Source organism: Lissotriton vulgaris, chromosome 1_1, assembly GCF_964263255.1.
Source record: "Lissotriton vulgaris chromosome 1_1, aLisVul1.2, whole genome shotgun sequence".
Taxonomy (NCBI): Eukaryota; Metazoa; Chordata; class Amphibia; order Caudata; family Salamandridae; genus Lissotriton; species Lissotriton vulgaris.
In genome coordinates this window covers 1,545,931,688-1,545,957,991 of record NC_141685.1, presented here as the reverse complement: position 1 = coordinate 1,545,957,991, position 26,304 = coordinate 1,545,931,688, and the positions used below count along the sequence as shown (strand labels likewise).

At 46.8% G+C, this 26,304-nt stretch overlaps 1 protein-coding gene across 1 annotated transcript in view; it reads left to right on the top strand.

Annotated features, from left to right (window-relative positions):
- Positions 1-26,304, top strand: part of CEP290 (centrosomal protein 290) — a 1,386,965-nt gene that overhangs the window by 228,673 nt on the left and 1,131,988 nt on the right. The window contains exon 13 of the mRNA XM_086918001.1: positions 7,489-7,661. Coding sequence (XP_086774127.1) covers positions 7,489-7,661 — 173 coding nt within the window. The remainder of the gene's footprint in view (positions 1-7,488; positions 7,662-26,304) is intronic.

Sequence of the window (26,304 nt, the reverse complement as noted above, 5' to 3'; positions counted from 1 at the left end):
GGAGTTGAAACAGGGAGTGTCCTTCTTCTGAAGAGCGATATTCTCATTCGGTAATGCAGAGTTCCCCTCCAACTAATAGTGTAAAGATGCCCTGCCATGCAGTCAATTTACCAGGCTCAATGTACACATAGGTTTTAAAATGTGGCATAATTCACAAAGCAATGCTACAGTAGTGGGGGAGCAAAGTGGGCAAGAATAATTCTACACGTAAGTAACAACCATTATTTATAGACAAGCATCCCAAATTTTGCAACAAATAATTAACATTTCTGCAGCCTCTACAGTTTTAAAAACCTGGCACTTTCACATAAGTGTATCAACTGAGACTGTAGGATGAATACAATAATGTAATGTTGGTATACTAGCCGTACCACTAAGTCTAAAAAGTTCACAGAATTTTGCAGGTCTTGAATTTAATCCACATTTCCACTGTAAATTTACACAAGGAACATTTTAGGAGAGAGTTCATTGCCACACACCTAATAATTTCCATCCCCCTCGAATTTTCTTAGGCAACAGAATGCCAACACTGTCAAAGGACATTAATTAATGCCTGGTAGTAATAAACCCACTGTGTCATAGATGATTTTACCCCAAAATTTGATGTCGTTAACCCCTTGCATGCTGATGACGGCCCCCATCCGTCATGCACTACGGGGCTCGTGTGCTGATGACGGCTGGGGGCCGTCATAAACCTGCCCCCTCGCGATTTTGCCGCACAGGCACAGAATCGCAGCAGCATGCATGGGGTTAATGGCTAATGTAACATAAAGGATAATATGCTGCATGCCTAAACACTTATAAGGTCCCAAAAGGGAGAGCTATTGGCTATGCCAGTGCTTGTTTTTTTGTTGCAGCTGTTTGGTTTGCTAAAGACATCTTGGGGGCTTTCAGAAAGTTGACCTAGAAATGCATTCCGCCCGTTGATTACTATTGGCTTTATGGCTTGTAACTCACATTTCTGTCTTTCTATTTGCTGGCTTTGTTTGCCTTAACAGGCCTATAAACGCATTCTTATCTTTTTACATTAGATGTGCGTTTAGAGACCGAGGTGAAATGTCAGGTGCTGTCTCCCGAGGGCGCATGTTTACTTCTCTTTTTCTGTCTTCAAAGTGAGAGAATTTATATAACAAGCTTGCTGGATACTGGGTTGAGGAAAGAGTTTTTTTCAAGTACTCGACAACAGTTAAATGAGCTGTGTAAGTATTTGAAAATATATCAGAATTAGGGACACAAACAAAGCACAATTTTGTTATTTCTGAAGTGTGTTATTAAAACTGTACGTTTGTGCAAATGTAATGGTCATTTCAATACCATGTATAGTCTGCTCTATGCCATTCCACTTTACTCTACACCACTGCACTCTACTCCGCACCACTCTACACTCAACCACGGCATTCTGCACCACTCCACTGTGCGCCACTGCACTCTACGCCTCTGTACTCTTCCCTGTACCACTCTACTCTATGCCACTGTGCACCCTAGGCCACTGCACTCTACGCCACTGAACTCTACTCCACTGCACTCTATGCCAATACACTCTACGCCAATGCACTTTTCTCTAACTCTCAATTCCAGGCCCTCCACTCTACACCAATCCGCTAAACGCCACTCTACTTGGAACACAGTGATCGGCCGTGGAGGTGTATTCGGCGTGCTCCCCGAAGATATCATAACCCGCTGGAATTATCTGTTCCTCTATAAGATTTTCCTTCACTGCGTCCGGCACCGTAGGCGACAGCTACCCTGCTCGCCTTGTTTTGACTCCAGCATATTAAAGACTTTTCCATACTCCGATCCTGCATTCCGGATCTAAGTGAGAGTGTGCTGGATGTTACTATTCACGGCACGTTAATGCCATTTTAGCAACCAGGGTCTACCTGAGAGTTTTAGCCCAGCCGGGTTGGAATTATCACTGGCTGAGCGCCCTGAGGAAGTCGCAGAATTATTTTCAAAATGCGACGAAACACGTGTCGGCTGGTTTGCTTCTGTTCGTTGGCTCAAAACTTAAGGAGTAATAAAAAACAGAACATAATTCAACATATCGGATACTTTCTCTCATTTATAACATTACCTTGTATCTCTTGTACTTGCTCACATACTGTTTACCTAATAATATCTGTGCCTAGGTTGTTGTTTTTTGTTTCATTGTGAGGGTCTTTACCTACACACAATTGAGGGGTTACAAGGCTTATCCCCTCTCCTAGTTGCACATGCAGATTTATCCTTGACTTACCCACTTGCGACTATTTAGCAGAGCGCCAAGCGGTTTCCCTGACTTCTAAAAACCCTTGTGTTAGAGTTTTGCCTCTCTACTCTACACCACTTTACTCTGCGCCATTACACTCTGTGCCACTCTATGTAACTACACTTTACTCAGCGCCACTCCATTCTATGCCACTCCATTCTATGCCACTGCACTCTATGCCTCTGCACTCTATGCCAATGCACTCTACTCTGTTGCACTCTATTCTGCATCACTGTACTCCACGCCACAGCTCTCTATGTCACTCTACTCCACTCTACATATTGCATTCTGACACTACTCTGCAACACTGCACTCTCCACCACTGAACTCTACACACTTCTACTCCATACCACTCTACTCCGCACCACTCTACTCCGCACCACTCTACTCCGCACCTCTGTACTCCGCACCTCTCTACTCCGCACCTCTCTACTCCGCACCTCTCTACTCCGCACCTCTCTACTCCCCACCACTCTAAGCCACTGCACTCTGTGGTACTATACTCTATGCCTTACTCTGGATAACAAATGGTAACCCATAAACTACCGACTGCAGATGTTACATAGCCAGGTAGAAAGGGTCCCAAATACATCAACTCAGATGTGACCAGGGTGTGTCACAATGTGGGAACTGAATAGCAGTGCTAGAATGAAAAAAGTGCAAGTGATGAAAGAAAAGAGAAAGCTCTAAAATTAGGTAGTGAGAGGAGAAACAACTTTAATAGATATCCTTCCACTCCTAAACTAATAAAAAACAGTGCAAGGTGTAGTATGAAATATTGACTACTCCCTGAGATGATAGGTCGACATGTTTCTGCAGTCACCGGAGCCAATAGGTCTCCTGCTGCTTCTTCAGGACCTTGAAAGTGCTACTGCTATATAAAAAAAAGTGAAGATATCACCTGATGAGTGCGTCTCCCCAACCATTTGCTGGGGAGGAACAGCCCACCTCACCTGGCACCAGCTCAGGTAGTGGGTACACCGCTCTCTCCGTCGATGCACCGGGCGTCCCTCTGAAGCTCTTTCTGAAGCTCACCTCCCTACGAAAGAGCTTCAGAGGGACGCCCGGTGCATCGACGGAGAGAGCGGTGTACCCACTACCTGAGCTGGTGCCAGGTGAGGTGGGCTGTTCCTCCCCAGCAAATGGTTGGGGAGACGCACTCATCAGGTGATATCTTCACTTTTTTTTTATATAGCAGTAGCACTTTCAAGGTCCTGAAGAAGCAGCAGGAGACCTATTGGCTCCGGTGACTGCAGAAACATGTCGACCTATCATCTCAGGGAGTAGTCAATATTTCATACTACACCTTGCACTGTTTTTTATTAGTTTAGGAGTGGAAGGATATCTATTAAAGTTGTTTCTCCTCTCACTACCTAATTTTAGAGCTTTCTCTTTTCTTTCATCACTTGCACTTTTTTCATTCTAGCACTGCTATTCAGTTCCCACATTGTGACACACCCTGGTCACATCTGAGTTGATGTATTTGGGACCCTTTCTACCTGGCTATGTAACATCTGCAGTCGGTAGTTTATGGGTTACCATTTGTTATCCAGAGTAAGAGATCCCAGATGATGAAGGGCGGTCTCGATGGTGGACTGATGGGAACTCGCTCACAGTGTTAGCTTTTCTCATTTTCAGTTGGATACATGACTGTTCTAGCCTTTGACTCACTGCTAATTTCTGTTGGTGTTATTGATAGTTAGGGGGTTTAGCAGTTGGGTCATTAAAATACTCCCCTAGGACCTCCTTTTGTGTGTTAATACTATACTCTATGCTACTCAACTCTGCACCACTCTATGCCACTCGACTCTGCACTCTACACCACTCAACGCTACGCCACTCTACTCACTGCCACTCTACCCTGCTCCACTGCACTCTACTATGCACCACTTTCATCTACTCCACTGCATTCTACGACGCTGAATTGTGTGCCACTGAATTCCATTCAATGCTACTGTGCTCAATCCCACTGCGCTCTATGCCTCCATACTCTGCAACACTCTACGCCAGTGCACTCCACCAGTCCACTCTAATCTGTGCCAATCCAGTGTATGCCACTCCACTCCACAACACTCTCTGCCACTCCACAACACTTTACTCCACTCTTCGCCATTCCACTCTACAACACTCCACTCAACTCTCCTCTGTGCCACTAACTTTTAGCCATACTGAACAGCAGCCATTTTGGTGTACAACATGGCTCAAGTACATTGGCAAAGCCAATAGCTCTTGCGTAGGCAAGAGCTATTGGCTTTGCCAATGCTTGTTCTCTTTTTTGAAATCACTTATTTACCATGTAAGAATGGGGTAACTGAATCCGTTTAGATCAGCTCAATCCCAATTCATTCACACTGCCACAGTTTATTACTTCAACCATAGTATGCTGTTCTCAACCCCAAACACCAATGTATCCTTCCGCTGCACAAAAGAACTGCCAACGTTATTATCCAGTGATAACAACTCTGTAATAATGTCTTTTCATATGCAAATATTTTTACAGTACAAAGAATCTATTTTACAAAAAATACAACACAGTTCTCATTTAATACAGTGATGGAGCACTTTTGGCTGTGAAGTCCAGGACTCCTAGCTGTAGACTGTAAAAGGGTAACACAGCTCTAACCTTCCTACTGTTCAAATGTTTGTGACATTCGTAACACATAGATGGGAAGACCTAGAACCAGTGCAATACAGATCTGAAATAGCAGCGTGGGAAAACAATGTTCATGTTGTTGTTTTCAAGGAATGGCTGAAACATAAGATAATGTTAAAATGGGAATGGCACACTCTAACTGCAATTATGGTTGCTTTTGAGCAAATTTGTAAAGTGCTATGGTCGCAAACCATTTTTGTAACAGGAAGTGTGCAGTAGTTCAGAGTTTGTGTTTTTTTACGGCAACCATGGAAGTAATCTCAGGTCATGGTTTAGGGATATTAATAATACCTTGTTTACATTGTGCTTTATACCACACTTGTACTTTTTCGAACCGCAGTAAGTAACAGATTTTAATATTACCCATTGTTTAGTAGTCCGTTTACTAACTTTAGAAGGATGTAAGGCTGAGGCTGTCTTGCCAATGTTTGAACCTCTGACCTTCAGATCACTATAATTTCTCAGCAGTGAATGTTCAGCGTACTGATGCATCAGAAGGGTGCAAGTTTAGGGCACACAGGGCTTGCAGCAGACATTTACAGTCTCCTGATCATGCTGAAGGCTAGTTACCAGGGGTTGGAACATTCACAAAGCCAAGCAGTTGGCCATGCCCCCACTGCAAGAAATGGCCAGTGTATCTCAAAAGTTAAAATGTCTAGCTGATTAGGCTGGCTCAGTATTTCTCTTCTAATAGGGGAGTCCGGGAAGGTCCTTTCCCAAGAATGTTGGCGGAGGTCTCTTAGAAAGTTGCAATACTCAAGATTTGCCTTCCATGGGACTGTGTTCAGGGGCTTTGGATTTGTTCCAGTACTGCGTGCACTCTGACAACCAATACCGATCCTTGTGACAACATTAGTCTAATATCGGATCAACCAGCTTTATAAGCCACTCGTTTCCGGAGGACCCTATTGGACCAACAACAGTACTGGAAATTATGCTATGTTGTAGTTTTAATAGGAGATGCTGAATCACGCCAGCACTTTTGTGCACAACGATACATCAATATTTCAGCGTTTTAAGAACTCAACTCGCTGCTTTTTCTAGACCTCTTTCGGCCAGACCTATATCTTTGTAGCTTGTCATTTTTAAGGCTAGCCCGCATGATGTACTAATTGGATTAGATATTCCCTAAAGATTGTGGGACTCTCACCACAAAACTTCTGGTGCCTCCTCCAATCCTCTGTCCTGATAATGACTCTTTTATGATTCATTTGGTATTGTGGGTCGAAACGTCTACAATTTTCAACTGTGGACTGTTATTTTAATTTGATTGTGGATCGTGACACTCTTAACACGAATATCGGAAATAACCTCATTTTATCTGTGTCAATCGCATGTATGTAGTATTGTATTTATCAACAGCACACTATTTACTGTATCAGTTTTCACTGCACCCTCAAGAGGAGCACCTTAGTTTGGTATTTGCTATTTTGAAATAATAATCTGTTAAAATGAAAATAAATACATTAAATGCATAAAACCATACTTGTGAGAAGGGTTCCTTAGGAAACGATTGCCATGGAAGTCAAGGGCTACACTTTCCTCATAGGGACGAGGGGCCTAATGTACGGCCCTCAGTGTTTGAGACTCACAATCAGCATTTTTTGCTACTCGCATATTGCAGTCGCACACACTGATGTACAACAGTGTCTGAGACACTGTTTGTAATTCTCAAATTGGTCGCAAAGGACCTGCCTCATTAATATTTATGAGGCAGGTCGCATTTTGCGACCCATTGGGAACTGTCGGCACTCACAGTGATGGTGGCCCACTAAGGTCAGCAGACCACCATATCTGTGTCTGCTTTTTCAATAAAGCAGTTTTTGTTTTTGAAATGCAGCCCGTTTTCCCTAGAGAAAAACGGAATGCATTTAGAAAATAAAAATAAAATGTTTCCGGGTCATTTTTTAGGAGCAGGCAGTGGTCCGTAGGACAACTGCCTGCTCTTAAAAAACATTTTTGCTGCCAATCACAAAGGAGAAGGGGTCCCTTAGGGCCCACGTCCCGTTTGCACTGGCTTACCACCAATTTGAAATTCTACTTTAACTCGCTATTAGGAAGAGACGTCCTTGGCATGCCCCTTCTAATAGTGACTCGCAAAATAGGTTGGTACACATTACAACCCTTTGTAGCAGTCGCAAAGAGGCTGATTTCCCATTTGTGACTGCTAAAAACGGTCGTAAGTCTGGCTCTATTTATGTTATTAATCAGACTTCAGTGGCCATCACTGATCGTCCATCTTGTAAACGTTAATCTTACAGTATAATAGATGTTTGTGATCAGCCACTGGTAACCTGATTTACAGATTAAGTGAATGGATTCACCAAACATTTACCTTACACAATCTTTGTGGACGATCCCTTGAAGGGGAAAAAGAAGTTGTAAATCTTTTCTCTTCATTAGCAATTTCTCATACTTATAACCTACCTTTCATACCCCCTACAATTATCAGAGACAATTATCAAAGGGGTTTCACTATTATGCAGAGAGCTTAACTGACTGTTGGTAAGCATGGTAAAAATGGTTGTTTTAAGAAAATGAACTTCTTTTAATAATGCTAAAACATATGCTTTTGTATATTTCCCAGGAGTATCTTCCAACTCGCAGCAGAATCGCCTTTTAGAGCTCCAGGCTATGCTGCAGCTTGTGGAGCAGAGATCCAAAGAGGCAGAACGAGTAGCAGAGCTGGCCGAAGGAGATGCCAGGGAAAAAGACAAGGAGTTGGTTGAAGCCCTGAAGCGACTAAGGGAATATGAAATGGTACACATTTTATGTTATTGAAGTTTCTATTAAAAGTCCATATTATGTCTCATTCCAGTGCAATGAAGGACTTCTACAGATAAGCTACATTTACTCTTGTAACTTTTTAGGTCTCGGCTAGCATTGCTGCGCACATGCGCAGCTCTCTCGGCGAGATTTAATGATTTTTAGTAGTTTCAGTAAAGGGCTTTAAGCCCTGCCCCTCTTTTCCTTTGGCCGGCATCACCGTTTATGCTAAACGGTGGCCAGCCATTGGTTAAGAGCTCTTCATGACGTGTACTTTAGGCTTTTTCGGCCGGCCCACTTGGACGGGCTCGTCTGCCTTCCGTGCATCGCAAAAGGTTTCTTATCTTTATGGGGCCATGTGTTTCAAACATATGGCCCCATAAAGACACGAGATAACCGCCGGGAGCTTCATCGGCTGTGGGCTCCTACGTCACCACTAGCCGTGCTGGGATTGGCCCAGCGTCACAGGTTGCCTAGCAGCAGAGGGGGGCTCGTCTCGATTGCATGCACGACCAGTGCCTGTGCAACACTTGTTTTTTCGTCCCAGAACGAGACACACTGCTATGTCTATTTTGTGAGTGTTGGGGAAGTTTTCCGCTTTGCTGCAAACTTCTGAAAGCTCACAGCACACAGAAACAATATAAAATAGAAGTGAACATAACCCAGCCCTTCATCTGCAAGTGATACACACACCCCATTTGAGTATTTCGAAGCATAGGGCCCCTTGCATGTCTTCCATGACCCCACTAAGGAGCCGGTGCTAGGAATGCTTCTGCTACTGAGTCAGTGTTTGCTGGTAGAAACAGTCTGCAAAGGGGCGGTACCTGCTAGGACACTCTATACAGGGCATGGTGCTAGCAGGGGCTATGCGTGGGGGATAGCTGCATCCGTGTGTTATACTGGTTGTCGGTAAAAGCGCTGACTCATATGGTAACTGTCGCCCCCCACTGCCTATTTGATGATGCTGCAGCTGTCTCTTTGCTTAACACAGGGACAAGACAGGGCCTTTCTGTGTAGGTCAGCGTGCTGAAAAGGCCTCTCTGCATGGGGCAGGTTGCTGACGTGACATCCGTTCAGAAGGTAAGATGTAAGGCCTCCACGTGGTGCTGGCAGAGCCTTACCATGGGGACCACAAGCCTTTTCCCATGCCTTTAAGTTGGATAAAAACACAGGAGGGTCTCTGAAAGAGACGTGGCTGATGGCATTAAGGGCGTGGCTTAAAATGCGTAAAATAAAAATCTGTGTTAGGCATAGTATACTGCTCGACTGGTATTTTGCTGCTTCTGTGATTGCATCCAGGTATATAATACAACAAGTAATATTACTCCTACAACAAGCCAGGGGTATTGGCCATGTCAATGGCTGTTAGTTGTATAAGATAAATAAGCAACAACCATGGCTTTGTTGGATATAATATTGAAAATGCTTCTGTAATGAAATTACGAGACTAAAAGAACTATAACATGTCTCTTTAAAGTTACCTCAATGGCAGTGAAGGGTGGTACGGCTGCAGAGTCAAGCTTTTCCTTTTTCTCACCCGAGGTTGAGGGCAAAAATGAACAGTCCATTAGAGACCCGGCCCACTTAAAGCCCTGCCTATGCCTAATGTGGCCATTTGTTCCCGTTGGAATCTCAGTGGCGAACTAAGGATTCCGCCGCATTTGCCCTCGTGCCTTGGCTTGGAGTGGTCCCTGCTGCCCATCTCAGCTGCTCCCAGGGGTCGTTGAGATGTGATGTAGCACGCCGCCTCCACTCCCGTTTCAGTCGGGACATTCCTGCGTGCTGCCTCAGTGCGCGTCCTTCCTTGTCCTCCGTCCTACCCTATGCTGTGGAGACCTCGGTTGCCCCCTCGCGCACACAAGGGAAGCATTTTGTGGAGGGATAGAGCTTCAAAAGTGAGAAAGGCGGATTCAGGGAAAATACTAAAAACAAAACTCGGAAATAAGAGGGTGATTATAGATAACTTCAAAACACCTTACATGTTCTCTCCCGTTCAGCAAAATAGCTGAGAGTGATTATCGCATGAGCAAGCATGATGGATTTCATAAAACAAACGAGTTTTGAAGACATATTGTTTATTAATTGGAGGTTGGGAAAGTGGTCTACTACAGACCTCCGTTCTGGGAAACTCTTGGAAACCGTGGGTCGTGATTAGGTGAAGTCATTAAAACAGGGTGTAGTTCTGGGGTGTCCTTGGCACCCACAAGGAAAGGTCAATCACACTTTTTTTTTATCATGGGCGTGATTAAATGGTGTCCGCCATCGTATGACACGTGGAAGTATCCTACCCCGACCCTCCTCCCTAGTGTAATGGTTTTAGAACCTTTTATAGCCGCCCGAGGCCCGACTTGAGTAAAATAATTTCACTGGGTCCCTCAATTGAGCGCACGCTTTGTAACAATTGTAGACAAAGCTGGTTTACAGTGGTGCGTTTCAACTTTGCGTGCTAGATACGTGAAGGGTAAAACCTAGCAAGCCAAACGTTTCAAGTGAGAATTATCCAAAGCTATATTCTCTCATGCTTCTGTCTTTGAAAAAATCCTATGTATAATGTTGAAAAACCATTGTGATCAAAGGATCTAAAACGAGTAAAGGGTGAAAAATTTTTGGGACATACATTTATGTTCATCGTTGCATTTTGTTGTGTTACATTATTGTACCCAGGTGGTTAATATCCTCATGTAATGTGTGACCCTTCCATCTAGTCCTGACATTTCATCCAAAAGCACTTTGCGTGCAGGAATATTTTAGTCTGTTCTTAAAATGTTAAATACGAAACTACAAGTCCCCAAATGCAGTACACCTGTTGCATAAAATAGCAGGATTGGTTTAAGATTATTTTAATTTATTTATTTGGCATTTTATATAGCGCGATAAAAACCCTTTCAGGCGACTGAGTGCTTTACAAGAATAGTAGTAGAAGGTAGAGATTGTAGTCGTGCCCGGTTATGGACATCCATCCGCAGTTGAGCACACCCAGACCCCAAGAGGCCACTCCGGGCACAGAGAGGCCAAGGATTGGATGATCATGTCATGTGACCTACTGACATGCACCGTGAGATACTCGCGTTGCATTCAGCTTCAACTACAGATCTCAGTTGTGCCCGGTTATGAACATCTATCCGCAGTTGAGCACACCCAGACCCCAAAAGGCACTCTGCGCACAGAGAGGCCTAGGATTGGATGATCATGTCATGTGGCCTACTGACATGCAGCGTGAAACAGTTGATCACACCCAGGCCCTGAGAAGGCACTCAGAGCACAGTATGCCCTGTACAAGACCTGCATGTAGCATTAAAAATTTACAGAAACACATCTGGAATAACAAGTGCTGATTGGGAATACAAGACGAAGTAAAGCATGAAATGTGAAATGCAAACTGGAAAGCTCGCTGCCATGGCAGGAACAGAGCCTGTTATGTAATGGTAAACCACATTCCAACTAAAAAATGCAATTGACAGCCAAACCTTTCAGTATTCTGGTACTCCAAAGACCTCGCACACAACAAACGTTCAACATGTCTCTAGGAAAGAAAATGGTAGAAAAAAAGAGTTCCTGTCCCCCTTACATCAACTTAGTACTATACCATCTCAATCAGTGAATCTGATATTAGAAGCGGAACACTGTCCAATAAAGTCAACCACTGCATCAAACCCCACATGATCCTACAATCCCATGGACCAGACAAGTGTCTTGGCATGAACTTCTTCAGCAACATAGTATAAACAGTCCAACAGCAACACACCTGCTTCTGCTCTGAGACCGACCCTTCCGTGCTGCCTCCTACAATTCTCCTACAGGGAAAGACTTGGTTTGGCAGGTCGGGCTGGACTGTTCCCATGAGGCCAGGGTCAGACTGATTTGCATATAGCCATGTCTGAACTGGGGTGGCAGAGTGGGCTAAAGAACGGTGATGGATTAAACCCAGATCTTTTGACTGGGTGTGAGTGTTTGATTGATTCAGATGCTCCGTCCATCACCACCCCCTTTTGTACCGCTTTTGGCCGCCATAAGTGTGGCAGGGTATGCTCAGACGTGAGTCCCTTGCTCACTTTGCCACTGGATTCAAGCAAGCCGGGCTGAAGACTGCTGGAATGCCAGAAACCGGTCCTCGGAAGCTTGTTTCCGGTCCAGGGAAGACATGGCTTGGCAGTTCGGGCTGAACTGTTCCCATGAGGCACAGGGTCAGACTGATTTGCATATAGCCATGTCTGAACTGGGGTGGCAGAGTGGGCTAAAGAACGGTGATGGATTAAACCCAGATTTTTTGACTGGGTGCGAGTGTTTGATTGATTCAGATGCTCCGTCCATCACCACCCCCTTTTGTACCACTTCACAACTCCAGTGCATTCTACTCACCGCATTATCACTTGGTAAACACGCCAAGGAGATCTGGGACACGATTTCCTCCCCCAACCTGAACAGAGACTTGGCTGAACTCCGCCTCTCCGCTGGACATCGCCACCGTCACCCCAGAAGGCTACAAAATAACACACTAGGACCAAACGAACAAACAGAGGTTGAATTGCCATCATCTGCAAGGACACATCTGGAAGGACACATCCGCTGCAAGACCTCCTTAGATGACTCAACCTCGATAGTGGAGCATAGATTCACATGCGACCCCCTGGAAAAGGCTCACTTACTTATCTCTTTTTTTTCTATTTGTGCGCACTTGTGCTTGGAAAATCTGAGGGACTGAAGCTTCTCTCAGGAAGGTTCTACAGGGTGGTCCCTTCTGATTGCGTAGTTCGAAGTTTGGTACTTTTTTACTAAAGGACAGAGATATGTTACAAAAGGTTTTTAGGTCTACGGTCTTATTTTCTATGTCTAGTAGGACATTTATTTTAATAATACCTGGGACACCCATTTCGGCGGCAGATAATTATTCAAGCATGTGAATCTATGAAAGATGCCAATACTGGAGAACTATAGTTACAAGTAAGTAACTTGTTTCTTGTAGGGAATTTGGGGTCACATGTCCATCACGCACCCCCATGATGATTGCCTTTTATGATCATCTGACCACTACATCGAGGGATGCTCTTCGTGTCACTGTATGAATCCGAAGGCCCTCCAGGAGAGAGAAGCAAATCTGTTCATGACCAGGGCAAAGAAGCAGAAGAGGGGTCGCAAAAGGACAAAGCTGAGGTTCAAGTTGCCGACTCTGCACACCTCGAAGGCATCAAATAAGCACAAGAAGTGGCGTCATGGCTCCAGATGTCGCTCTTCTAAGGATAAGTCAAGAAGTCAGGGTCCTCATCCTTACGGCGTCACAAGAAGGATGAGATTTCACCTTCACTGCAGGTGACTCCGGCTCATTCTCTGACTCCGATGGGGATCTCTGCTGCCCAGGGAAGCATCACCTTCACCTCTGACTACTCCAGCCCCCAGCTCTGGTGTCTCCGACGGCGCAGCCAGATCCAGCCTTACGGCCTCAGGTTGTTCCTGAGCAGGCAATGCCGGATCCGTGCCCAGCTTTTCTGGCTCCAGGTACGGATACTTGCTTTTTTTAAATGCGATGTATGGCAGGTTTGCCAAGGTGACTAACCCTTCAGGTGTGCCTGTTGGCCCCGTGGGATTGCTTCCATTCAACATGGGCTTACCCGATCATTATGCCTAGGCACCTTTTATACCTTTCATGCCGATGACCCCAAATTGGCCTCTCCTGATGCCGAGGTTCTCGACGCTGATTCCATCCCAGGAGGGACGCCGTCGGGTTTCGTTTTGGCATTGTACGACGCCTTAGGCTGTCCCTGAAGGGCCTCCATTGACACCGGCTCTGATGTCACCGGACCCCGTCTGGCACCGCCAACGCCTATACCGAAGATAAGGTCAAGAAGGGAAGCACATAGGCTTCAGGAAGAGGAAGAATTCCAGGAGCAACAGGAAAAGGCTTAGGAAGGGGAGATAGGGGATCCCATGCATGAATTGGAAGGGCTTCAGTAAGCTAGTGGGATAGATACATAGCCAGACTGGGAACTCTCTACTCCTAAGGCTCTTCCTTCTCAGGAGGTTTCTAACTATAATTCTGTCATCAGGAACGCTGATGGCCTTCTGGATTTGCAGGTGCCCACTGCAGAGGTCAAATCGAACATTCTGAAGGAGGTTCTTCACACTCCTTCATTAGTGATAGAGCCCTTGCTTCCATTCAATGACTGATCCCATTATGGAAGTATGGCAAAGCCTATGTCTGCCCCAGCTGTGTACAGAACAGTGGCAAGGTGATACAAGGTTGCGTCTGGGGATCCAGCCTTTCTATCAAATCTCCCTTCACATGAGAGCTTGGTGGTTCAGACTTCATGTTCTTCAAAGCAATCTTCAGGATCCTTTCCGTCCACTCCTGAGGATAGGGACAAAAAAATGGAGCAGTTGGTGAAAAAGGTATTTTCATCAGCCAGTGTGGTAAAATAAAGTCTACTAATGCAACATGCCTGCTTGGACGCACATCCATGCGTTGATTGACTGATCTAAGGACGCGATACCTGAATTCCCAGAGGATGTCATGGGCCACTTTGCAGAGGTGCTGAATGGCACTCAAGCTACGGCCCGTCAGGTTATTCAATCTGGGCTTGACACGGCTGACTCAGTTGCTAGGGTGATATGTTCCTCGGTGGCAACTAGGAGGCAAGCCTGGCTGAGAAGATCAGGGTTCTCTCCAGATATTCAGTCCACACTTTTGAATCTTCATTTTGATGACTCTAGACTTTTCAGTACCAAGGTGGACTCAGAGCTACAGCGCTTTAAAGACAGTGGAGCTACCGCTAGATCTCTAGGATTGCAATCTCAGCCTAGGATTTTGAATACAGAAGATTTTGGGGCTTTGGATAGGCTGCTCCATTTCGGGCCCGACAACCGCAGCAGAAGCAATAACAGGCAAAACCGCTGTATAGAACATATAGAGGAAAGTGTAGGGGTCGTCTGCGAGGATCTGCTTGCCAACAAGTCTCCTCCTCCTCCTCTCATGTTACCCTAACTAGCTCCGCAGTTGGGTTAACAGGGGGGCTCTTTGTGTATTGAATTGTGTAGAAAAAGGGTACGCCCTTCCTTTCCGGGAGTTTGCTCCTCTTTTTCCCCCGTGTCAGGGTTGGTGTTCAGAGGACCATCTGTTGCTTCTGCAGCAAGAGGTTATATCTTTGCTGCAGAAGGGTGCAATAGAGGTGGTTCTGGAGCAGGAAAAGGGTCCGGGATGCTACTCCCGGTATTTCCTGATCCCCAAAAATGACAGACGATTGAGACCGATCCTAGACCTCAGGATCATGAATTTTTTACCTCAAACAGGAGAAATTCAAGATGTTGACCCTAGCTCAGGTTCTACTAGTGCTGCAGCAGGAAGACTAAATGGTGTTGATCGATTTACAGGATGCCTACTTTCACATTCCCATCCTGAAGTCGCATTGGAAGTATCTTTGTTTTACGGTGGGGTCTCAACACTACCAGTTTACTTACATCTCATTCGGTCTTACATCTGCACCACGGGTCTTCACAAAGGTGATGGTGCTGGTAGCAGCACATCTCAGAAGGTCGGGGATTCCTGTTTTTCCCTATCTGGACGACTGGCTGCTCAAAGCAAAGTTGTCAAGAGATGGTGCTTCTTCATCTGCAAGTAACAACATGGCTGTTGTCCCACTTGGGTTTTTCGATAAATGTACCCAAATCTCACCTGGTGCCCTCAGCACAACCTGTTCATAGGGGAAGTAGTGAACACTACAAGACATCCAAGCTATGATTTCAATGTTTCAAGATGAACAGCTGTTCCAGTCCTGAAGGTTCCGCACCTGTTCGTCTGTTCGCTTCCTGCATTCTCGTGGTCAACCATGCACGCTGGCACCTGAGGGCACTCCAGTGGTGCCTCCTCAGGCAGTGGTTTCAACACAACGGGGATCTCAGGGAGGTGGTCAGGATCTCCAGAGACACTGCAGCGGATGGTGTTATGCTGTTATGGTGGAGTGTTCCAGGCAACCTGTCTCAAGGGAAGCCGTTTCAACCTTCCTCTCCGGTGGCCACAGTGATAACGGACGCCTCCTCTCTGGGATGACGGGTTTATCTGGGGGATCTGGAGATTAAAGACCTTTGGTCTCCAGAGGAAAGACTGTTTCACGTCCGTCTTCTAGAATTGTGGGCAATACATTTGGCTCTCAAGGCCTTTCTTCCCTCCCCTATAATGGTCAGTCACTTCAGGTCCTGGCAGATAACACTACTGCGATCCGACTAAATCCGTCATTCTTTACCCCATCCAGCAGCCAAAACAGACCTGAAAAGTGGTGGAGGATAGGTTGCAGCCAGTCACGGGAGATTGAGACTCCTCTCGGAGGGCGGCGAGTGGAGAAAAGCACCGAAAGAGTTCAGCGCCCGGAGCCGGAGTCGAAGTCAAGATGGCGGCGCCCATGTCTCATCGGGAGCTGAGCCAGAGGCCAGGACCCAGGACTATCCGGGGAGCAAGAGAGCCGCGCACCGCAACGATAGGGGGCCGCCGAGCAGTAAGTGAGCCCTGGGGCATCTGGCCCAGACATCGAGGAAGGAGGGCGCAACGTGAGGGCTCCAAGGGGAGGCGGCGCACACCCTCCGTGGCAGCACCTGGAAGGGAGTGTGCGGCGAAACAGAGAAGCTTCTCCCCGTGAAGGGGAATAAGATATGCTCCCCCCCCCCCAGCCTCCGGGGATCCGGCGGCACATCGAGGGGCAGATAGAGGTCGGGAAGCCACCGCAGCGCACCTGTCACCCTCTTCCCTCCCCCCCCCCCCCCCCCCCCCCCGGCCCTCCGCGGACTGCGAGGGGAGGCAGTGAAGAAGGAGGAAGGCACACAGGAGGAAGAAGACCGCGAAAAAGGGGGTACTTGGCTCCAGAAACTCCCCGGGCATCTTGGAAGACGATAGAGGGACACGCCGAGTGGAGGGAAGGTCCCCCCCATGTCTCACACTGACCCGTGGATCCGGTGACGATACAACGCAAGGGACAAGCCCCGCACCGAGAGAAGCCCCGGGACTGACGTTGGGACCTAGGGTAGACCGGGACAGGCCCACATTGAAGCTGGGCGCTGAGGACCCCTGATACCACTCAGTCTAGGACGGAAGACAACCCCCCCCCACCCTGCCCTTCCACCCTACATCGGTGCGCACCAACTCTGGCCCTGATATACCGCTCAGCACTGACAAGAGGCGAAAGGGAGCCAAACAAATCCTAGGGGGACAGCAGAGGGGAAGCAGACCCTGGGCCCACAGTTGATTCATACACCTAACAACACGCGACCCAATAACAGCAGACAAGGCTAGTGGAGAGGCGATGCTGTGGAGGGCAGAGGTGGACGCAGGAACGCGAAACGGAACACAGGTATTACCCTCCCTCCCCCCTGGCTGAGGGACCGGTCCTGCATGGAGAAAAAAGACGTGGTCCCCAGGACCTCGAGACAAGGTCCTATAGACAAATTTGCAGTGGCGCCACAAATGAACGGTCTGGAGGGAGCTGAAGCGGGCTCAGACACAACACTCCTGATGGGGGCGATACAGGCATCCAGGGAGGACATTCACACCTCTCGAGCAGCCCTGGAGGCGAAGATAGGGGAAGTGGGGGTAGAGGTCAATTTACTACGCCAAGACTTCAGAAACCTTACGGAGAGTGTCACCACAGCAGAGACAAGGTTGAGCGAGGCAGAGGACGTCATACACTCCCTACAGATGGACGTTAAAGAACTGAAGGACTCGCACAAGCAGCTGCAATGGAAGGTGGACAACGCAGAAAACAGGGCGAGACGCAACAACCTCTGCTTTGTAGGATTCAGGGAAGGAATTGAAGGGACCAACATGACGGAGTTCTTGCGAGCGTGGTTACTTAAAACACTGCCCCAGGCGACATTCTCCAACTGCTTAATTATAGAAAGAGCACACAGAGCACTCCTTGCCAAACCATTGATGGGGGCGCGGCCCAGGCTGATCATTGCAAGATTCCTGAACTTTGCCGACAGAGACACAATTCTACGCGAAGCCAGAAAGATAGGTGAGATAAGGGTAGAAAATACGCAAATAATGATCTTCCCAGACTACAGCCAAGAAGTGCAGAAGATTAGACGCTCTTTCGACACGGTGAAGGTCTAGGTTCCGCAGTCTAGCAGCCTCGGAACGCTCCGAGGGAGGGGAGGACACTGGTGGCGTCACGTCAGACAGTGATGAGGAGGAGGACCAGTCACTTCACCCTCTGGTGGCAGCTATCAATGAGCTGGAGCGAGATGCCGCCAATGAAGGGACCCCCATGTAGGGCGAGAGTAAGGAACTTAATACCTGATCGGGAAGTGAACTGGATGGACGAGATATCTGCTCAAGGACTGGCAACATGCAAGTGACTTACAAGCTACCTAACTTTTATTTTATACAGTGTTCTTTGTTTGTCTTTTTATCTTTCTTTCCCTTATACTGAACTACCGCACAAAACTGTGGACTTCGAGGGAATACATCCTTAGTAGTTGTTGTTCGACAGACAAGTTGGGGTAGGTCTGTAGAGGGGAGGGTCATCAGGGGGGGCGACAGGCCTTTTCCTGCCAGTAAGTCCTATCGCAGCGGGGGGTAGATGATGGGACTGAAGGGGGAGGAAGGTGGGTGGGGGGAGCGGGGAGTAGTTGGGGTTGCTCAAAGAGTCAGAATCAATGGGATGTTTGCAGGTGGGGGAGTGGGGGTAGGGGGGAGTTGGGGGGGGGGAGAGGGGAGGGGAAATCATATCATGAGGGCCGCACGATTTGGCAGCATAGACACCATCCACACACAAGAGACCAGCATCATAATCCAGACAACAAAGCAGGATGTCGGGTGATATAAAGGGACAGAATCAAGAGCGAGTGGGCTTTGTGTGTACTAACATGGAAGGTAAATGGACTTGGCAGCAAGATAAAGAGAGGTCTGGTGAACGCACAAATAAAAAGACTAAACCCTGACATAATACTGTTACAGGAAACACACCTTAAGGGGACGCACTGTGCCTTCCTGGCAAGAGGTCAGTATAATGTATTGGCTCATGCAGGGTACACTATGGGCTCGAGAGGGTTGGCCATACTCATAAAGAAGACCATACCCTTCTGCATAGCTCAGACATGGACAGACTCACAAGGGAACTATGTTGGGGTGAAGGGAATGTGGAGGAGATGAGAATAGACGATAATTTCGGTATATGCTCCTCCGAAGCTGCAAGCCACTACACTTAGAGGGGTCGTGGCTATGCTGCTGGACACTGCTGACACCATACAGGTTCTCGGGGGGAATTTTAATGACGTAATGGACCCAGTGCTTGACAGGACGGGGACTGGCTCTAGAGACCGGATTCAAACCGCACTATTTCATTTATTTATTTATTTTTTAAATTTATAAGGCGCAACATCTACCCAAAAAGGGTTTCCCGGCGCCGAGACACAGCATAATGATGGCAGGGAGATACTGGCTGTTCAAGTTATTGTTCGAATAGCCAAGTCTTAACGTGCCTTCTAAACCTGGCATGGTTTTCCTCCTTACGAATGAAAGGAGGGAGTGCGTTCCAGAGGGATGGTCCAAGGTGGGCGAAAGATCTGCCTCCCATTCTTGCCAGTTTGAATCTTGGAACGCAGAAGTTGGCAGCTGATTGCGAGCGAAGATTTCGCTTGGGAGTGTAGGGATGAGCCAACGCTAGAAGGTATTTGGGTGCAGTGCCAGCTTTATATCTGAACATTTAGTTCAGGGCTTTGAAACGGCTTCTACATTCTACCCTGAGCCAGTGGAGTTCACGGCGGTAGCTCGAGACTCCGGAGTTTTTGGGGATTCTGCACAGTAGTCGAACAGCTGCATTTTGGACAAGCTGTAGTATGCTGACTACCGCTTTGTTGGAACCAAGGTACAGAATATTGCCGTAGTCAAGCTGTGATGTTATGAGGGCATTGACTACGGTTTTTTGAGTGGAGGAGGGCAGCATCCAAAGGATTTTCCTCAGCCATTTGATAATGGTAAGGCTTAAGCCGACAACTTTACTGGCCTGTTGATTCATGGAGAGGGAGCTATCCATGATGACTCCCAAATTACGTACTTTAGTAACTGGGGTGGGAAAAATTCCCATCTGATTGGGCCATTGTGAGGGATTCCAGAGATCTTGTTGTTTCCCTAAGAGAAGAATCTCTGTTTTGTCTCCGTTAAGCTTTAATTGATTTCTTGTCATCCAGTTAAGGATGTTTTGAAGCCCTAATTTAAGGAGAGACGGAGATGATGGGCAAGATTCAGATAGGGAGAAGATAATTTGGGAATCGTCGGCGTAGGTCATGAGGGTAAGTCCACATCCTTCCGCTGGGTCGGCCAGGGGTCTGAGGTACAGATTAAAAAACAGGGGGCTCAAAATAGATCCCTGAGGCACTCCATGAGGGGCTTAAAAGGTGTCGGAGAAGGCCAAGGAGGATGTAATTTGGAATGTCAGTTAAGCCAAGAAGGACCGAATCCATTCGAGCGCTTTCCCATGGACACCATTTCTGTATAATGCCTTGATGAGTGTTTCGTGGGATATGGTGTCAAAGGCCGCGCTCAGGTCTAACAGCACGAGCGCGACCGTTTGACCATTGTCAAGGAGGTTCCAGATGTGTTCAGTAACTCCTAGGAAGGTGGCTTCTGTCGAGAAGCCAGCCCGAAAACCCGATTGCGAAGGGTGCAATAGCGAATTATTTTCAGCAAAGGTGGATAAGACCGAGTGGACGTGTCTCTCCAAGCATTTGGAGAAGGCAGGGAGCAAAGATATAGCTCTATAATTTGCCGGGAGTTCCGGATTTGCTGTGGGCTTCTTTAGCAATGGCGTTATCATGGCGTGTTTCCAAAGGGCTGGAACTGTGGAAAGTTCTAACGAAGAATTGAGCGTATCCACAATGATTTCCAGGGAGCGAGCGTCCAGTTGTTTAATTACTTTGATAGGAATCGGGTCCCTGGAGGAGCCGGATTTGATGGTCTTAAAAATGGTCTTCAGTATTTTAACCGTGATGGGAGACCAAGATTCCAAAACAATATCCAATGTGGGGCTGATAGATGTGTGGAGGTGGCTATACCCTGAACGGAGGGCCTACTCCTTCTTCTCTGGTGCCCATAAAGTATATTCAAGACTAGACTACATCTTTCTGCCCAGACAAAACCTGAAAGTAGGGGACGTAGCGGAATACAAAGCGAGAGGGATCGCTGACTATTCCCCACTCCTGGCGAGGGTGGGGGAGGGAGACGTGACAGTAGAGGAACCTGGAGAATGACGGCTTGGGACTTACAAAATGTAACGATATTGAAAGGTATCAGAGTCTATATAGCGGACAATGAAGGGACGGTTCAATCTAGGGTAGTCTTCTGGGAGGCGCTTAAAACAGTCATGAGGGACAGGGTGCAAAATAGGTTGGCGGGGGAGAGGAGGAAGCTCAACGCTGAGATTGAGGCACTAGAGGCACAAATACTAGACCTTGAGAGTAAGTACCAGGCATCAGGGGAGATAGGGACCCTAAGAACACTGACAGACGTGGTTTGATGCAAAATGCTCAAAGGCCCACAGAGATTTATTGACAGCATTAAAAAAGTCACCCAGGGATACCGAAGTAGTGGCTAGACTAAGGAAAAATTATAAATCTGTTGTAGAGATATTTAAGAAAGATATTAAGAATAATGCCTGGGACTCACTCTATGACAGGGCCACCCTGAAGGATAGTTCCAAATTTTGGGAAATCATAAATACACCCTTGTTCAGCGAGAAGGAAAACTCTCCGCTGGAACTAAATATATCTGAAAAAGACTGGCTGCTCCACTTCGAAAAAATATATGGGAGTAATCTCCAGATAGACCCATTTGTACCAACACTAAGTGAACAATCAGGGTCACCTTTGCGGTTCACCATTAAGGAAGTCCTAAAGGCTATTGAAGATACAACTGCTCATAAGGCCCCGGGCCCAGATGGGGTCCCTGCAGACATGTATAAATCTAACCCTTCAATATGGTCAATTGCCCTTACAAATATTTTTAATAAAGCCAGCATTGATAAAAGAAGATTGCCTACGACCTGGTCACGGTCTATAATAGTCCCTATTTTCAAGAAGGGCCAGAGGGGGGACGCAAGATGTTATAGGCTGATATCATTGTTGGATTCGTCCTTTAAAATATTAGGGAAGGTGATCTTAAATAAGATTGCAACGTGGGAAACCAATAATGACATCTTGTGTGATGCACAGTATGGTTTCAGATCTGGCAGAGGTACTGAGGACCAGTGCCTCAACCTACAACTAATAGTCAGTAAATACACTGTGGCTGCAGGGGGGTCAATCTATCTAGCGTTTATGGACCTGTCCACAGCTTTTGACCTAGTTAATAGGTCAAAGCTGTGGACCATGCTCCTGGATATGGGCCTAGACCAGGCATTGGTGTACTTCATGGCCGATTTGCATAGGGACCTGAAAGCGGCTATACGCATGTCACAAGATGGGAAGTGCACGGCTGATTTTAAATCCGGGAGGGGAGTACGACAGGGGTGTATTTTGGCCCCAATGTTATTTTCTTTATATATTAATGCATTAAGTGTAAATTTGGCGGCGGCATCTGCAGACGTCCCATGTATGGGGGGTACTAAATTACCAGTATTACTATATGCTGACGATACAGTGCTGCTGTCTAGGACTCCCATAGGCTTGCAACGCCTCTTAAACTCCTTTGGGAATTTTATGCAAAACCTGGAACTTGTAATTAATGTGGAGAAATCGCATGTGATGTTTGTGGGGAAAGGGAGGAATAATACCAAGACGCTCTTGTGCAATGGCTCAGTAATATCAAAAGTAAAAATCTTCACATATCTGGGTGTAGTGTTTGATGACCTGGGCAGCTGGGCCCCCCAAGTGGCAAATAAAAGAGTAGCAGTGAAAAAGTCATCGGCTGCAATACTTGGCTTTGCAAAAAGATTGGGTGGGAAACCTCCTGAGGCCATTTTGGCGATTTACAGAGCCAAAACTATGGCCATAGCCAGGTATGGGGCAGCAATCTGGGGTTATAAAGACCTAACTTTGATTCAGAGAGAGGAAAACAAATTTTTGCGATCTCTCCTAGACCTTCCCCAATCCACTTCATCTTTTGCGGTCCATGCAGAGCTAGGTATGGGCTATATTGCGGACATGTTAAACATGGCACCGCTTTTACTATGGATCAGAACTTGGCTTAACCCCAAACTTACACTGAATCATAAAATTATTAAGGATTGTTTGGGGCGGGATAGAGTGGCTGATATCAAATGGTTGGCATACATCAAAACATCTACTGCACTCCTGGGTCATCCGGAATTATACTCAAATCCGGAAAACTTGAATAAAGATGACATTAACTGGGTAAAACAGAATTTCATTAGGTTCCGAGAAATGGATCGAGAGTCGATTGAAATCTCTAAACCGACAGTAAGATCACATTTTTTGTTGATTAATTCAATGTCAATGCAACCATATCTGACTGTTGTCACACGTCCTTATCATCGTTGGTTGCTAACCAAATTTAGATTCAATCAGGCACACTTTCTGTTGGGTAATTATGAAAATTGGTGCACGCCAATGGAAAATGCTCCATGTGAATGCGATAATTTTTCCGATCAGGATTTGACACATTTTATCTTTTTTTGTCCCTTCTTCTCGGAAGGCAGGGTAAAGTATATCAAGCCTCTTTTGAGGGAAATGGGGTTTTTACAGCTGAAACCAGCATTGTTGTTCTTACAATTAATGTAAAATCATCGGGTGATGTTCTGTGTAGCCAATTTTTTGATTGCATCTATTCTCATACGAATCTAGATGGAGTTAATGTAAATGTTTGTCCTATACCTGGTAGTATGAATTAATTTCTAAGCTCTGCTCCAATTCACATATATTTAAAAAAAAAAGGATTATGAATTATTTCCAGATAACAGTGCAATTCCTGTGTGCTAGGTCATTCTATATGTATTGTTAATGAAATTTAAAATGTACAGTATTTTTAAAGCTTTGTATGATGTTTTTATGTATTTGTATAGCATACTTTTATGATTTTTATCTAATCGAATAAAGTGATCTTTGACTTGACACTGACAGACGTGCAGCAACAATAGCGGGAGGCAGTGACGGGTGAGGCTAAAACACAGGCACTGGACACACTACACAGACTGTATGACGTAGGGGACAAGTCAGGTAAGCTGATGGCATGGCTCAGTAGGAAGGAGCGAGCAGCTAGATGGGTGATATAAGTCAGAGACCCCCAGGGGAAGCTGCTTCGATCGTACACTCAGATCGCGGAGGCGTTTGCTGCTCATTATGAACTTTTCTATGGGGCCAGAGATCTTGGGACGTGTGAGGAAGCACTGCACTATATGGTAGCGATTGAGCTGCCGGCCTTGCCCTCCGAAGCTCAACAAGGTCTAGAGGCAGACATCACTTTAGATGAAATCAGGGTGGCCCTCGCTAGGTTTTGGACGGGGAAAGCGCCGGCCCGAATGGTTTCCCGGCTGAATTTTTTAAACGAACGGCAGACCTGGTGAGCCACCTCAAAGGGCTGTTCGAGGAGGTGACTCTGGAGGGAAGACTCCCACCAGACCTATGTATGGCAACAATAATACCAATACATAAAGAAGGAAAACCGAAGGACGACTGCACGTCGTACCGCCCCATTTCCCTCCTGAATATAGAGGTGAAGCTGTTGGCGACTATCCTGGCACTACGACTGAGGGCGGTAATGGATGGACTGGTCCACTTAGACCAGAAGGGCTTCCTTCCTGACAGGGCCACCAGATTTAACCTCAGACGCACTCGCAACTGGCTGCAAGAGAGAGATACAAGGGAGAGAGGACTCACACTGGTTCCTATCCCTCGATGCCGAGAAGCCCTTCGATGCGGTCCACTGGCCATTCCTTGCGGGCGCGCTAATTAAGTTTGGTTTCGGCCCAAAATTTCAAAAGTGGGTCCGACTGCTTTACACGGAACCCAGAGCCACGGTGAGAGTGAATGGGATTGTCTCTCGAGACTTCCCGGTCCGGAGGGGAACTAGACAGGGCTGTCCGCTGTCCCCTCTCCTCTTCGCACTTACGTTAAAGGTGCTGGCGGCCAGGATACGTCAAAATGAGGTCATTAGCGGATTCAGAAGGGAGGAAGACGACCTCACGGAGGAGAAAATATCCCTATACGCAGACGACGTCTTGCTATTCATTACACAGCTGGAGACCACGATCCCGGAGCTGTTCTTGGACCTGGAACGATATGGAACGTATGCGGGATACCAGATAAATTGGCACAAGTCGATCCTCTATGACCCTAAGGGGCGAGAGCAATGGCCAAAATTGCCTGAAAAACTGCTGACGAAAATAGAGGGGTTTACATACCTCGGAATATATATAACCTTAGACCAGAGACAATTGTATGAACAAAATATAGAAAGAATAATAAGGAACTTTACAGAGGACACAGCCCAGTGGAGGCAGCTTCCCCTTACCATATTAGGGAGAGCGGCAATGTTCAAAATGATCACGCTACCCAGATTCCTATACGCAATGCAAAATGAGTACTACCCTTTGCCACCAAAGGTGTTCGAAAGGATAAACGCAGAACATAGGTCCTTCCTGTGGCTGGGTAAACAACCAAGGGTGGCGCTGAATACTCTACAACGCCATCAGTACAGCGGAGGGTTGTCACTACCGAACCTGGAGGCGTATTATTGGGCGGAACAAATAGCTCCAATCAACGACTGGCTCCATATACAGGCAGACCACCCCACATACGCCCTTGAGCGGCACCGCATGTCAGCGCGGACACTGATGTATTATTTATACGGAGGTAAAAGGGGTTGTGGGACAAAGCAACTAAACGCACCGGATGGGGGAAAAAAGCTACTCGACAGATGCCGATTTGGCACTGCACGTGGCTGTCGGAACTAAATAAGTTGAAGGGTTTCCAGAGATGGGACGATATAAGGATATCGACAGTGGGAGACATAGTGGCAAAAGGGGAGCTGAAACCATTTACGGCTCTGAGGGCGGAGTTTGGTCTGCATCATACGCAGTTTCTTGAATACGCATAACTGCAGCACGCCTGGAGAGCAGCACAGATCCAATCGGAGACGCTCCCAGAATACGCACTTCTGGAGGGCAGAGTACTGCAAGAGCGGATACAGGAAAAGGCAGTATCACTCACGTATAAAACACTAATGAACAACATGACTGACGGCATGGGCAAACTCAGGGGGCAGTGGGAGAGTGTCGTAGGAAATATGGGTGACGTAGACTGGGACACGGTTTTAATGCATCCTAGGAAAGTAGCTATAAAATCCAGGCTGAGACTGATCTAATTTAATGTACTCCACCGAACCTACTATGACAGAGTAAGACTACATAAGATGGGCAGGTCTGACGACACGAGATGCCTCAGATGTCGTGCCACAGAGGGGAATTTCTATCACATCATCTGGTCATGCCCTGTGATTCAGAGTTACTGGCAGGGAGTGTTTGGCTAGCTGAGCGAGGTATTAGAGACTCCCCTCCAGCTGGAGCCTAAGCTAGCCCTCTTAGGTATGGCGAATTACGTTGATCTGGCCCACCCTTTATTGATTTTCCTGGTATTGGCCTCGGTAATTGCAAAGAGAGATAGAAGAATGGAGGAGAGGACTAGATCTTTACATGGTTGCTGAAAG